At 36.0% G+C, this 15600-nt stretch overlaps 1 protein-coding gene across 4 annotated transcripts in view; it reads right to left on the reverse strand.

The window, feature by feature from the left end:
* The window catches only part of STARD13 (StAR related lipid transfer domain containing 13), a 157650-nt gene that overhangs the window by 12360 nt on the left and 129690 nt on the right, over nt 1–15600 (reverse strand). For all 4 annotated transcript variants that reach the window (XM_081951437.1, XM_081951439.1, XM_081951438.1 and 1 more), the window contains 2 exons: nt 14455–14628; nt 7472–7631 (listed from right to left, as the gene is read on the reverse strand). In XM_081951437.1, the coding sequence (XP_081807563.1) occupies nt 7472–7631; nt 14455–14628 (334 nt within the window). The remainder of the gene's footprint in view (nt 1–7471; nt 7632–14454; nt 14629–15600) is intronic.

The following is a 15600-nucleotide window of genomic DNA, read 5'->3' on the forward strand; positions in this document are numbered from 1 at the left end:
GTCCATCTTGTTCTTTTAAGTAGGAAATATCTTCTTGGGTCTCTTGGATGTTGACATCTGTATTTCACTATTCTCTTTCCATTTCTATTCAATGTTCTTTAAACTGCCCATTGGCATCCTTTAATATAAAAATTTGTGGTTGGAACCTTTTCAGTTCAAATATTTTTTCAGAAAACTTGTTTTGTTGTGTACGAGTCTCTATTCAGTGTCCTTATAGATGTCATAATACTGCTTCATGTCTCTTCTGTCATGGTTCTTTTTTAGGTTCCTTTCAGAGATCTTTATTTTTTTCTGGTTTTGACTTCTCGTCTCCTGTTGGCAATTTCCACTATCCAATTCGTTTGTCTGTTTCTTCAGCTTTGATAGTCTGTTATCACATTCATCCTCAACAATTCCTCTGACCTCATTTCACAGTTTTTCTCGTTCTGTATCAATGACATTCACAACTGTCTCATGATCCCTCTGAAAATGGGTATTGTGTTGAAGATCATTGAAACTTTTTCTCCCACTTTAAATTGGCCTGGAATTAACACGATCAGTTAATTAATGTTGCACGATCAGGTCACATTCATGTTTTTGCTATCATGTCTTTGCTATCATAACCACCTCTTTGAACCATAATATAACCAATGGACATTGTATCCAAGTACTATAGTATTATAACCCCATGGGGTTAGGCAGAAAGTTCCAGACCCAAAGGTACCCAGTGAGCTTCGTGGTTGTGGAGGTATAATAACTATACCAACCATCTCTTTAAGGTTACATGACTCTGCCTTGTCTGATTTCTCTGTGACAACTTGTTCACTTTACACTACAGAGAAAATGAGCATGAAGCCCTAGTTTGCCAGTTTTTTTAAAGCTTAAGTCAGAATGGATAACATGCAAACTCTGATATTCTCTGATAGAAGCCCCCTTGAGTATTATTGGAAACCAGAAATCTGCTTTCATTCTTTTATACTTGAAAACAGAAAAAGAAATGGAAGAAAATGCTACCATTAAGCCCTAAAACTGGCTTAACAGTACCAAAACCTATACAGTCCCAATCTTGCAGGTAGACATAATTACAGCCTTGCTCACTTTCTTTTGGCCTTGCTCACTGTAGTCTGTTACCCCATTAAATGCTACATGTGGTTCCCAGCAGAGGTGGGTTTCTGCCTGTTCGCCCCAGATCGGGTGAACTGGTAGTGGCCGTAGAGGGAGGTGGGAGGCTCCGCCCACTCATCCGCCGCTTCTGCACATGAACAGAGGTGTTGTGCGCACAAGCAAACCGGTAGTAAAATGAAACCCACCACTGGTTCCCAGCCATCAAAAGGCTGCCTATTTGTTTAAATTATACTATTTGCCCCAACTCCTTGAAAGAGGATTCAAGGTGTTGTTTGAGTGTGCATTATTTTATCTCCTCCTCTGTGTCCTTTAATAACAGAGTATCAGCTGCAAAAAATATAATTGTAGGATATGGGAACAGGCCTATCTGGACATAAAAAGTTTCTCCTCTCTAATGATGGCTTCCTGGTCTTTTCTGGTGAAGGGATTAGGATTATGGAATATATATTTAATACATGTTTTCTTCTACAACAAATGTTTCTTCAAATGTGTGGGCTCACAGCTTTACACCACTTTTGTTCTTTTGTAACACTTATCTTAAAGGAATTTTCCCCAAAGCTAATTGCTTTACACAAATCACAATTTTATTCTAAAGTGAAGCAGAGTTATAACACATGAGATGTATTAAGGTTGTTTCTCTTAATTTCATAGTGGAAGAGATGGCACAGTGAGGGGGGGGGGAAGTATGAAAAAAGCAGGCACATTTCCTTTTCTAAATTATAATACTTAGTCTTTCTTTGCTTCCTCTGTTTGCTATCTCATTAAATATATCACACATCTGCAGTGTGTGAGTTTGCAGAAGTACAAACTGCCTTTAGGGGAGAAAAAAACCCAAAAACATTCCTACAGCCTAATGATGACTGAGCATCTTCTGTGGATACAGAATCTTGACTGAGTAATGAGGGGAAGAAACAGAGGAAATTGGCTGTTGGAATGAAATTACAACAATTCTAATATATTGTTAGAATTTCTATGAAGTCTCAATTCACTGATTAGTTTGTGATTTCAGGCAGGAATATAGATGGGTGTGGGGAGTAAACAAATCCAAGATTTTAGGCTGATAATCTAAAGTCAGGTTTGTCAAAATCGGCCTTGCCTGGATAATTTTTTCTTCTGTTATACCGTGTTTTCCCCAAAATAAGACAGGTCTTATTTTCTTTTCACCTTATTTTGGGGGATGTCTTATTATTTTTGAGGTACAGAGAGGTGGAGCATGGTCACCTCATGACTGATGCTGTGTTGCAATATTTTCGGGGAGGGATTATTTTTGGGGGAGAGATTATTTTAGCGCATGTGCTCAAAAGCCCAATTAGGTTTATTATCCAGGGAGGGCTTATTTTCAGGGAAACAGGGCATTGGCTAATAATAAAATTATCAACATTATTTTTATTTATTTTTATTTCACCTTCTAAAAGAAATACGATTATTATATTGGTTGCAGAGTCTGATATATTTAGACTGGATTTGGCATTTTCATCTACCTAAAGAATCCTTCCCAATGACCTGTGTTAGGCAGTTGTTGTTTGATAGTGTTAAAGGTATTGTTGCAGGATGGAAGCTGTTCCAAGAAAAGCTGCCTTTTGCAATTGACAGAAGGTGATTTTGTCAATGCCGATGATGTTAAAGAGATGTTCCAGATGTTTTGGGATTGCACCCAAGGCATCTATTACTATTGGTATTATCCTTGCCTTCTTTTGCCACAGTTGTTTAACTTCTATTTACAGATCTTTGTATTTTGTGATTTGCTCCAGTTCTTTCTCTTCCACTTGCTTCACTTCTCTTCCATGTCCACAATCCAGATTTTTAAAAAATCTTTCTTATTGACAATTGTTAAGTTTGGGGTGTTATGTGGCAGGTACTTGTCTGTTTGAATTTTAAAGTCCCAGAGCACTTTAGCTTCTTCTTTTTCTATATTACTTTTTTCTATTTTGTGATCCCGTCAGTTCTTGCTTATAGGCAAACAGTATTTCTTGCAATTTCAATTTACTATTGTTGTACTTTGTCATATCATTGTTTGCATTATTGGCAATCTTCTTGGAGCATTATAATAGCTAGGTGGTCCATTGTTTTTTCAGGTTCTTTGCAGAGGCAACATTTGCTGTCTGTTGTTATCTTCTCAATTCTGGCTTTGTATGCATTTGTTGTTGTGTCTTGTGCAGTCAGAATTAGCAATCTTTGTCTCTTTCTTCCATGTTCCTGCTTTTAAACATTGCCAAGTCTTGTTGTTATCTGCTTTATTATTATTATTGTTTAGATTTGTTAAAGCCATCAGATTCCAAAAAGACTCTAAATGGCTTCCAAAATATCCAATATGTAATTAAAATGTCATAGCAAAACATAACTGACTCAGCAAAACAACAATAAAATTTTAAAAAAGAAGATGCAAAAGCAGATGTCACAAGAACAGGTGCTAATATGACTGGCTAAGATATAGTTTCCAAAGGCTGATAACAATTGTGAACTATTGTATTCCTTCATGATACGGAAGCATGATGGTTTATTAAACATGAAAAGAGAAACAAGAACACTGAATATTTTGCAGCTGTTATGTATGGAAAGGCCATATTTTAGATGAGTAAACGGCAATAGAGAACAGAACCAATCATAGTGCTAATGGTAGCAAGGAGGTGATTGAGTGTACCAAGACTCTCAAAATTGGTAGTGTGTATAATGTGTGTATGAGAAAGAAGAAAAGATGAAAGAATTGTTGAAAGGCAGATGTAGGCTTAATAGATACTACATATAGGACTAAAACCTCAACTAAAACTCAGGAAGATACGGTACCTCAAGCCCCCCTCTCAAAAAGGGAATCAATGACACAATTGTTCAAAATAAGTTATTGGGCAGGCACAGAATTTATATGAGGGTGTCACAAGGTTTATGGAGAATAATTACTATATTGCACCAGGGTGAGGAACCAGTAGGTGGCATAAGATCAACCACAATTGTATTTCTCTTCTTTAGTGCATCACTGAAGCCACTTTTAGCAAATATATGCCTAAGCTACTAAAAAGCTAACAGCTGACAAAAATTAGAAATAATGCCCTGGATTCAAGGGCATTATTTCATATATATGTCCGAAGACGTCTCCATGGTCATGTGGCCGGAATGACTAAACGCCAAAGGAGCACGTAATGCTGTTACCTTCCCATCAAAGGTGGTTCCTATTTTTCTACTTGCATTTTTACATGCTTTCGAACTGCTAGGTTGGCAGAAGCTGGGATAAATAACGTGAGCTCACTCTGTTATGTGGCGCTAGGGATTCAAACTGTCGAACTCCGACCTTTCTGATCGACAAGCTCAGCATCTTAGCCACTGAGCCACTGTGTTCCTCATATATATCAGTGGAGGGTTTCCAAATTTTTTACTACCGGTTTGCTTGTGCCCACCTCTGAGATCTGTATCTGTATCTGTATCTCTCTCTCTCTCTCTCTCTCTCTCTCTCTCATCTATTTATCTATCTATCATCTATCCATCTATTAATAATCTATCCATCTATCCATCTATCCATCTATCCATCTATCCATCTATCCATCTATCTATCATCATCTATCTATCTATCTATCTTGCACAACAGGGAATTTAACTGATTCATTATACTTGGGACTATTATAGAACTGCTAATAATATGGCATGAGAGCGATGATGCTGCAGTTTGGCATTGACAGGAAGCAGTGTTCTTCTGGACTACCACCAGTACTGAAATATAAATCGGCTCTTTCCTTATCATTAGAGGGGGGACTCTGTTCATGGTCTAGGATGCTGGATAAAAAACTCAGAATTTTTGTAAAAGTAATTTTATTTTAAATACATGCATGTCCATAGGTAATACAGCAGCGTGAAAAAAATCTATTTCTAACATGTGAACAAGCGCACTATTTATAATAAATTTAGAAATATGAAAGATGGAGATTTGGGAAATAATAATAATTTTGATTTTGAGTCTAAAATGCATAAAAATGATGGTCGAGAATACAGTATAAGAAGACTTGAATAAAATAGCTTCTGGATGTTACATTTAAAAGAGGATCTAGCAATGCAGGTTTTCATGACAAAAAATAAATTGAAGGGTCAATTATTATTAAATCACTGCAGAACCACATCCAATTCAAGGAGTTAAAAAAACCCTCTACTGATAAAACTGTCACAGTAGCCTTTGGTCACAAAACCCAGCTTGGCAGACATTATATTTAGGATTAAATTTGGTGTGAAACACTGACTATGAGAGAAAAAAGCCTACCATGCATAGGACCAGAATTTTTATTCAACATTTTAAAAGATCTTTTTAAAAAAGGCTCAGAATATAATATGGCAGTTGATGCTTTTAAAATATGTCTCTCATACTATCGTATTTTTCGGAGTATAAGGCGCACCTTCCCCCCCAAAAAAGAGGGCGAAAATCTGGATGCGTCTTATACACTGAATACAGCATTTTGGGCCTCCTGAAACCCCACCCCTTAACAGACATAGACGTGCAGAGGGTTTGGGAGGCCTGCAAAGTGCTCCTGGGGGCTGAGGAGGGGAAAGGGGGGGCATTTTTTGCTCATATTTTCCCCCCAGGAACACTCTACAAGCATTCTAAAGGCTATGCAATGCCGTTTTTGGGCCAAAAAATGGACCCATTTTTGTGAAAAATGGCCTGTTTTTTCCTTGTTTTTGCCCCCCCCCCCCGAGCTCCCGGGAGCACTTTGCAGGCCTCTCAAACTTTCTGCATGGCCTGTTTTTCACAAATAATGAGGCGTGCAGAGGGTCTGGGAGGTCTTCAGAGTGTAAACACTTTATAAAAAATTATCTCTTCAAAATCTTGGTGTGTTTTATACTCCGGTGCATCTTATACTCCAAAAAATACGGTAATATACAGCCTTTAATAATCAGAAGCAATGAGTCAAATTTTAGGAAAATATAACCATTTTTCTTGGTGTATTACATTTTTAATTAATACCATTCCTTTTTAAAAATCGTCTTTGAGAACTACAATCCAGAAATGCCACCAAAATCAAGCAGTTATTCAATTTAATTGGTTTTATTTAATAAGACAATTCTCTAGTTGCAATGATTACATTAAGTGTTTTGGACAGGTCACAGCTACAATATTCGGTGATACCTTATTCGTGTTAACTCTTTTTCTATTTAAGGTTATACAAGTCTCCAATTATGAGCAATTGAGATGGACTTCACTCCTTTTCAGGATTTTCAAAAAACATAGAGAATGTCTGCTCTTTCCTGGACATACTGAAACCCACAGGGAATTTCAACGCACAGATGTAATAAAATAAATACGGGTTGACTGACACAGCAGTCTGTTTCTACATGCTGCATATGTGGAAATAGATATAGAGTACTAATTTGCCATTACAGCTTAGAGCAGAGAACTTGTAACTGTATCAAAGAAAGGCATAGAAGAATTAATTAGAAAAAAAAATCTACTGTAGCATTTGTTTCTGATCTTGAGCTCCATTAATTATAAGTGAAGAAAAAGCATGGGCCCCACTCTACATATTCAAGACAACTGTTACATTTTCCTTTGGAAAAGAAGTTAGATAACCACAATTAGCAGATGTAAAAGGAAAAGAAGAGAAGGATTAGAAAGGTGAAATGAGAGCAAAAAAAAAAAAAAAAATCTGACTGGCTACTCTTCAGCCATCTGAACTTAATTAAATCCCGTCAAAACGTTTAGTATTTTTGAGTTTTTAAAGTCAATGCTCCAGGTGTTCTAGCTCTCTAAAGGTTTAAAACTCATTTCTTATCTAAACATATTTTCTGTATAATAGACCGAAACAAAATAATCAGACAGAAATGGTTGGATATGTTAGCTATGGATTCCTTCCCGTATGACGGAAACAGGGAGGGATGAGAAAGTAATAGAAGTGGAGGTTGGGAACTGTTATTTTGCTGGGGAGTCGGGGAGATAGTGATTTTCTCCCCAAGACTGATCCTGAGTCTGCTTGCATGTCCTACTGAACTGCTCTTTTTAGTCTATAAAATCCTTTCCCCCCCTCCCTCTAGATATAAAGAAGCTCCATTTTGAGTATGGTAGCAACAGAATCAGTAAATAATACATTTAATCATCTTAAAATGGTCATTCTGATAGTGATCACATTCCTGACTTTGTACAGTATCATTTCATTATAATATTTATCTATAGCACTGTGGGTTGGCAAAATAGGATGCTTTCCATCACATATATTATATTTTGTGTATATTTTGTACTGCAGGTATGCTAAATATCCCCAACAGAAATAAGATCAAAATAATAAAAGTCGAAGTTATTTTAAAAACCTACATCACCTGGAAGATTAGTTGCAGATAAAGCTGTCAAATGACTTTTGTGTACTTACATATGCATTTATCAAAATGAAGAACCTACCTGATCTAGGCAATTATTACGCAAATATCGCAAGGCCTGTTGTATACTCTGTGGAAGGGGTTGCCCTGTTCTTTGCACATGGACTATTAAAGGAACACCAAATATATTCTTATCCTTGTAATCTGGAACCTTCATCCACTTCATGAACTTCGGTACAGACCTTAAAAACAATGAATATTTATGCAAATTATTTATATGATTATTGTCTGAATCCTGATATCTCAAGACAAATTTGAGCCAGTTGATCTTGAGGAAACTCAGCCACCTGTCTTCTGGATTCATGTCCCTCCTGGTTAGCTTCCTGGGAAATGGCATGTGTCTGGGTCCAAAGGGTGATTAATGCCTCTTTGAGGGAAGGGTTAGTACTGCCTCCCTTGAAAGAGGCAGTTGGGTGCTATCTTCTCAAGAGCCATCCTTGGACCCAACTGTGTTAGACAACTTTTGTCCAGTCTCAACCCTCTCTTTTGGGGGGAGTTGATGGGAGGGTAGTTGGCTCACTACTTCAAAGAGGCAAAGATGAAGTGGACTATCTGGACCTTTTGAGTCTGGGGTATGGAATGGGTGCAATTGGTACACAAAATGTACCTGTGGAAACGCTCCCTACTCATGACTATCACCTGCTCTTTGAGCACAAGCTATGAAACCAAAAGAAAGCCCCACTCCCAAATTCTCTCTGGAGAAATGCACCCCAAAGCAGATTTAAAAATGGAAAACCCCAACATGTTGAATTTATTCTTTATCAATTCTCTTGTAGACTTGCTTATAAATTTGGGCTCATTTTCTTGCATGACCCATTTGCAACCCCTAGACAATTTTATCCTGCAGTTTTAGAATGATTTTTTTGACAGGTAGCCATTCTTGGAAGATTCTTAGTTGCCATTCCAAGAGTATGGATTAATAGAGACTCAAAACTTTAGAAAAAAATATAATCTCTTCTTGGCTAATAAGTCTCAATGACTTTTTTTTTTGCACACACACATATCCTTCTCAATTATGCTGAATGGGGCATGACTTGCCTCTGGAGTCCATATGATTAGAACTTTTGTGTGACGAGGCCGTCCAAAGTTCATGATATTTATATATTGCAAGGCTTGCACAAAATAAATTATGATTGATTAATGTAGTACTCAGCCACACCTGGCCCTAATTATTCCTTTAATTGATCTGACTGAAAGTACATGGGTGATTACTCTTTCACACTGGCATGCTGCCTACTGGATGTTTATGAAATAAATGAAACAAGCGCTAAACTTTGGGACTGTCTGTTCACTTGCATTCCTTCTCTAGATCAGTAGGACGTACATGAAGCTCTAATAACATTCAGTGGGAGAAATGTGCTAAAATTCAGACAACACAAAAGGCAGTAAATATCCCAAAAGTGCTTTTTCAAAAGGCAACTGGACCTTGTTTTTCCTTGAGGATGATTCGCTTCTCACCCAAGAAGCTTCTCTGGTTCAGAACGGAAGAAGCTTCTTGGATTAGAAGCGAAGTGTCTTCAAGGAAAAACAAGATCCGGTTGCCTTTTGAAAAAGCATCTTTGGGACAACCATGACTTGGCTGAGTGGGAATCTCCATAGATAAGGGAGTAAATACTTTTTCACAGAATTGTAGTTAGGGCAGAGAGATAAGGATGAAGAGTCCCTGAACCATTGGAGTGCCAATTGAATTTTTTTTTAAAATTCTCTTCAGTTTGAAACTACAGCTACATTAATGGAAGGCGCAGTGGACTTGGAAGAAATGGTTAAATTCCCTCTTTTGATCACTTTGTAACAGACTTTTTCCCTAAAAGAAGCATGTGAAAGGTATCAACCTATTTATCATCTAATTTAGCTTTTATTAAGCATTATAATGCTTTACATGTATGAAATATCAGATAGCTCTGACTCATAAATTTAATTCTTCTCTATGCCTTTTATGCTGGTTGGATATTATAGGATGTTTAGAACACATTGAAGCACATGGATATTTTGGGAACATTGATATATGTGATGCTTGTATTTGTTATAAACTGCTAGTTATGAATCTTTGGATATTTATTATTCTGTCTTATTTTATGCAATTCCAGGAAAGTAGTATTTTATCCCTAAAATATATGCATGTTTTACATTTTACATATTTCATTTTCTTCATTAATAATTGCTTGTAGCAATGAAACATGTTCACCATTTAGTTCAATTCACTTCTTCAGCACACGTACGTCAACTTAAAATTCAGTAAGCAATGTCAGAAGATTAAACTTGAAAGGATGTATAATTAATTATCTGAAAGTGTCTCACTATGTCCATAATCTCAAATTGCATGATTTATCATGAGTTAGCTATCATTTGTAAAAATGTAGTAAATCCTGGATGAAGCTTAAAAGTATGGGTTTTGAATCAAGTTTCAGAGTTATTTTGTGCTCTGGTTCACTTATTCTAATAACAAAGGTGGACAAACACTCATGCCCTCATGAGAAATATAATCTAAACTTTATGAGAAAAAGGACAGTTGGGAGCTATCAAAACCCAATGTAGTTGCCATAGGAGTTGTGGAGATGGTTAACAGGCTAAGTATACCTACAGACAACAAGAGAAGTGTGTGGAAGGGCTCAAATGGAGATGATGAGCTATCAATATCTATTCCTGCCATGCCAGAAAAAGAATTTAAGAGAGCAATTTCTCACTTGTCTCCAAGCTTTGCCTATACATGAATTTTAAACTGGTGATATGCAGAGAAATTCACCTTTATTTTAGTGAAACAAGAATATACTTGTATAATTGAAATATATGATAAGAGATACCACATTTTGCATCTACAATATCTCAAATTTAGTACTAGCATCTCCAGTTTAAAAAGAAGCAGGTGACGACAAAGATCTTGTTTCGGGATGTTACTGGTCAAAATTACCATCTACATACAAAAAATCATTTGCTCTAATGCAATTCCTACTATTAGCCCGAGAATGTATCCACTTAAATGATGTAATTTTAACTTTATTTTTAAAATCTTTTATTTTTTTAACATTTAATTTTAAAACTAGAAATTGGTCATAAAATAAAATACCAACCACCAGGTAGTCCTTGACTTACAACCATTCATTTAGCGACTCTTCAAAGTTACAACAGCAGTGAAAAAAGTGACTTAGGATTGTTTTTCACAATTACAACCCTTGCAGCATCCTCATGGTCATATGATCAAAATTCAGGCACTTGGCAACCGGCATGTATTTTCAATGGTTCAGTTGTCCTGGGTTCATATGAACCCCTTTTCCAAGCTTCTGACACGCAGAATCAATGGGGAAGCCAGATTCACTTAACAACCATGTTACTACCTTAGCAACTGTAGTGGTTCACTTAACAACTGTGACAAGAAAGACCATAAAATGGGACAAAATTCATTTAAGAACTGTCTTGCTTAGCAATGGAAATTTGTAATTGTATGTTGGGGACTGCCCATAATACATCAATAATGCTTCCCATATAGTCCTATATTTCCATTATAAATAAAAATGGTGGGAGACAAAGCCAGATACCCAGAAATAAAGGAAAAGGCTAAAGGAACATCATGTAGGATGATGCAGACTAAAGCAGGGGTCTCCAACCTTGCAACTTTAAGACCTGTGACCACAAGTTTTAAAGTTGCCAAGTTTGGAGACCCCTGGACTATAGCATCCTGGAAAGTTAGTAGTAGTAGCAGCATATTTTAAGTTATCTTTACAGAAATAAATGCAGCCACACCAATCATGGTTGTCAGGATTTGTCTTTACCATTCTAGATGCCCCTATCATTCCAGACAATTCTCTGCCTCTAGTTTAATAGATTTAAACCACTCATTTCTGCAAAAAAATCTACAAAATGGCACACCATCAGTTCTAGTCATATATGCCATATTGAACACAGCAATGAATTCAGTGTTTTCCATTTCCTTCCTCTAGATTTAAATGGATGAATGCTTCTCTTTATGGACCTTACTCTGAATAGCTCTATATCGTACAGCAATCGCCTAGCATAATCTTGTGATATTCATTTTCAATGGAGTTATGGAGATACAAGTCACTAATTAAAATCCCATAATATTAGTTCAGGTAGTGTTGATTAAACATTACATACGTTTATTGATGGGTTTTTTTGTTGATAAGAGCTTTACACAAAGGAATCCAGCTAGATTTTTAGAATTACTTTTCATGCTGTGAGGTACATATCTTTTATTGCTTTTGCCTGCATTTTGGCTGTAAAATGAGGGCAATAATCCTTAGCATTTCACATGGCCTACTTAAATGCCAGTTAATGCGGTGAAGTTATTTAGCGGAAATATGCTACAGTAGAGCAAATACTGAATTTTGTACGTCAAATCTGAAGATGTGTTACAAAGGGAGTCTTTGCTGTATAATCCCCATTGCCAAATTGTATAGCGTGGTGTATGTCCAATTAATTTTCTGGGACCAAATGCCTTTGCCTCTTGAAGACATGAGATAAGGAGATTGGTGTGAGACATGAGATTTCATTTAGGGCATGAGCTGGATTTGCTTGCTTTGAACTAATTCTCTCACTTCCCAGAGCAGAAACAGAGTCCATATTAAACTCGAACTGAATTAGGACACCGAATCAGGTCAAAGATCTTCATGTGCGATTGGAAGTCTATGAGTGCTGTAGAAAGACAGGCACTGTAGCTGAAAATAATGCTGCTTTTACCTTTTGTTTCTCTATAGAGCAGGGATGTCCAAACTTGGCAACTTTAAGACTTGTGGACTTTAACTCCCAGAATTCCCAAGCCAGCTCTGCACTTTTTTCAGCTCTGCTGGCTGGGGAATTCTGGGAGTTGAAGTCCACAAGTCTTAAAGTTGCCAAGTTTGGACACCCCTGCTATAGAGCAACTACAATGAGGAAGGAAAGATGGAAATGGAACTGATTGACTGATAGGTCCGCCTTACACTTGCTAATTATTCTTGCAGTGCACTGAATGAAATGCATAATTAAAATGTTATGATGTCAGAAATATGCAGCAGATTTTTTTTAAATTAAACCATATAAGAATTGACACTAAAATAATTCAGCAGACTTTCCCCTGATAGCATCAGTTTAAAATTCACATATAGGCAATGCTTGGAGACAAAAATTGTTAAGTACTTCAGTACTTAACAAAAATCATTCCCCCTTTTTATAGGAGAAAGAATCAATTCATGGAAACTTTTTTATTTATATAAGTGATTATTTTATTGAAGACTAATAGAGGGAAAAAATCTTTAGATGCTGGCCATTTCGAGTTCTGAATGCTGTAACAGTTTGCTGTAAAGTAAAGAGCTTGTTTCTTAGAGGGGTTAAGATGCTGGTCTTGAAATCAGGGGAATTGTGAGTTCTAGTTCTTAGGCATGAATAGTAGCTGGGTGACTTTGGGCCGATCATTCAGTACAATCCAGCTCACAGGGTTGTTATGGGAAAAACAGAAAGCAGGAGTATTAAGTAGGTTTGCCGCCTTCAAACAAAACAAACAAAACAAAGTATCTGGATTGACGATCACAACTGGGATTGGCATTTTGGTCACTAAGTGATGCTGTTATTAAGCAGGTGATCATGTGACCAGACCCAATTTTACAACAATTTTTATTGCAATCATTAAGTGACTTATCATAGTTATTAAGTGATTCACATGCACTAAGTGAATCTCTTGGTCATTAGCAAATCCAGCTTCCCAAACTGAGTTTGGATGTCAGAAGCTGGCTGGAAAGACTCATGTGATCAAAAATTACTGCAATTGTTGTAAATGTGAACCAGTTGCCAAATTGCAATCACATAACCATGGTGGTTGTAACTTCAAGAATGATTGTAAGTCATTTTTTTCAAGGCTGTCATAACTGTCATTACATGAACAATTGTAATTCAAGGACACCTGAATATATGTTTATCCTAAAGATAAATCGATTTGATATGATAAAAATCTAATAATCAATCAACTCATAGCATCATTGTCTGGCATTGGAGATAAACCAAGTACAATCCAATGGAAACAAAGGAGGTGACAGAGCAGCCAATAATGAGTTAAATTATTATCTGCTAGTATTAATACATTTTTGGTCCTGATGTATCAGTTGTGTGATGCAGGAAAAAACTAGCTGATTTAAGGAGGTGTTGACAGCTGTGATGTGAGCAATCAGGCATGCTTGAAAGTTACTTTTTCTTTTGGAATCTAGAACACTCCTAGATAATTAATGTGTGTGTGTGTGTATATATATATATGTTGTTTTTGTGCTGATAAATAAATAAAGGAGAGGGAGTAGTGAGCTCCCTCCCATATTTGGGCATACCAGGAGTTGTAACACAAACACATACCTATTTCCCTGGCTTAACTGATAAAAGGAGGAGAGCCTGTGGTGTAGTGGCTAACAAATCTGCCTAATATGTAACACATCCCAGGTTCAAATCCCAGTAAGGGTATGGCTAGCTGATGAGAGCTAAATAGCTTGAAATGGATCCATACTAGTCTCCCTTTATTTATTTATCAGCACAAATACAACACAAATATATATCAGTACAAATACAACACAAATATAAAAAGGCAACATTAAAAATAAAAATATAGTTTTCTGCCTGCATGGTCTTCTGTGATAAGCCGAAGGACAGAAAGAGGGAGTAGTGACCTTCCTCCCATATTTAGGCATACCAGGGGTTGTAACACATGTATATGTATATGTATATGTATATGTATATGTATATGTATATGTATATGTATGTATATGTGTGTGTGTGTGTGTGTGTGTGTTGTATATACACACACATATATATATGTGCAAAACATGCTTTCCAATATGACCCTCAATTCAAAAGAATTAAGTTGCAACATAACCATTCTTTAACATTTTCTTCCTGAACTTTGACACAATCATTACAGACCTCCTTTGGCTAAGCTGATTTTCCATGCCAAAAGTTATACAAATGAATTTTTTTTTAAAAAATGAGTATTTTCAGGCTTTATAACTAAAGAACATTTAAACTATAAAACATACTTACCATGTCCAACCATGCTTGTTTGACATGGAGTATTTTTCCATAATTGCTGTAAGACGGAGCAAGGAAAATTTTTGTAGCAGATTTAGCTGAGCAGCTGATTGATTGCTGAGCTGGAGTGATCCTAGGGCATGGCTAAGTTGGTGAGAGATCTGGAAACTGTGCCAACGTAATCGCCTTTATATACATTAAAAAAAATGGAATAAAATGTCTGATTGTCATGATAGATTTGTTTTTTATGAAATATGTGAAGGATTAGAAGACGTTTCCTACAGTCAGAAGAATATAATTCCAGCATGAGTCTAAAAATTGCTTTCCACTTGCAAGATTCTGTTTAAGAAATCTATTTGTTTTAGATGTGTTATAGCAATGATAAAAGTTTAAAACTGCTATCTCTAGTAAATTCCATTTGCTCCACTAGATGCCATTCTGTTTCTGGGACATTTATAGATGAATAAACTGATATGAAACCTTCAATAACTTAAATGTTCTTAGGCATCAAGTTTTTATGCAGGTACAAAGGATCAAATGAATACAAAAATATTATTCTGATAAAGCATAATCTAAGATGAAGTGAAATTTTTCACATTGTTAAAAGACAATTTTATATTGCTTAGACAAAAAAAGAGGATCTCCAATTCCTTATTCCATTCAGCCTGCATATCATTATCAATAACACATATTTATAAATAAAAATGGGGATTCTTATCTCCCAGAGTTTAGTGATTACCTCTCATAAATTAAGTATATCCCAAGCTAAAAATCCACTTATCCAGATTGAATTATCAATAAATGTTGTAGTTATTAATATTACCAGTGGGTGGCAACAGCCAAATTGTATTCATCTTTTAACATAAAAAAATGATAAAACCATTATCGTCCAATAATTGTTCTAAAATAAAATCCCTCCGTCTTAACAAGATCTTCCATATAATTTTTTTAAAAAATCAATTTTAGCATCTAGATTACCACAAAATATTAATTTGCCGTGGGGAAAAAAATTAAAACACAATTTTTCAGTAATAACATGTTTATACTATTTCAGAAATACTGTTGTGTAAATGATAGAAAATATTGCTAATTCATTAAATTTTGAGTTCCAAACAAATCATCCAATTGTGGTTATGTAAAGTCCAATACCTGTTAAAA

The sequence above is a fragment of the Natrix helvetica genome (genome assembly GCF_964273705.1).
Source record: "Natrix helvetica genome assembly, chromosome: 4".
Taxonomy (NCBI): domain Eukaryota; kingdom Metazoa; phylum Chordata; class Lepidosauria; order Squamata; family Natricidae; genus Natrix; species Natrix helvetica.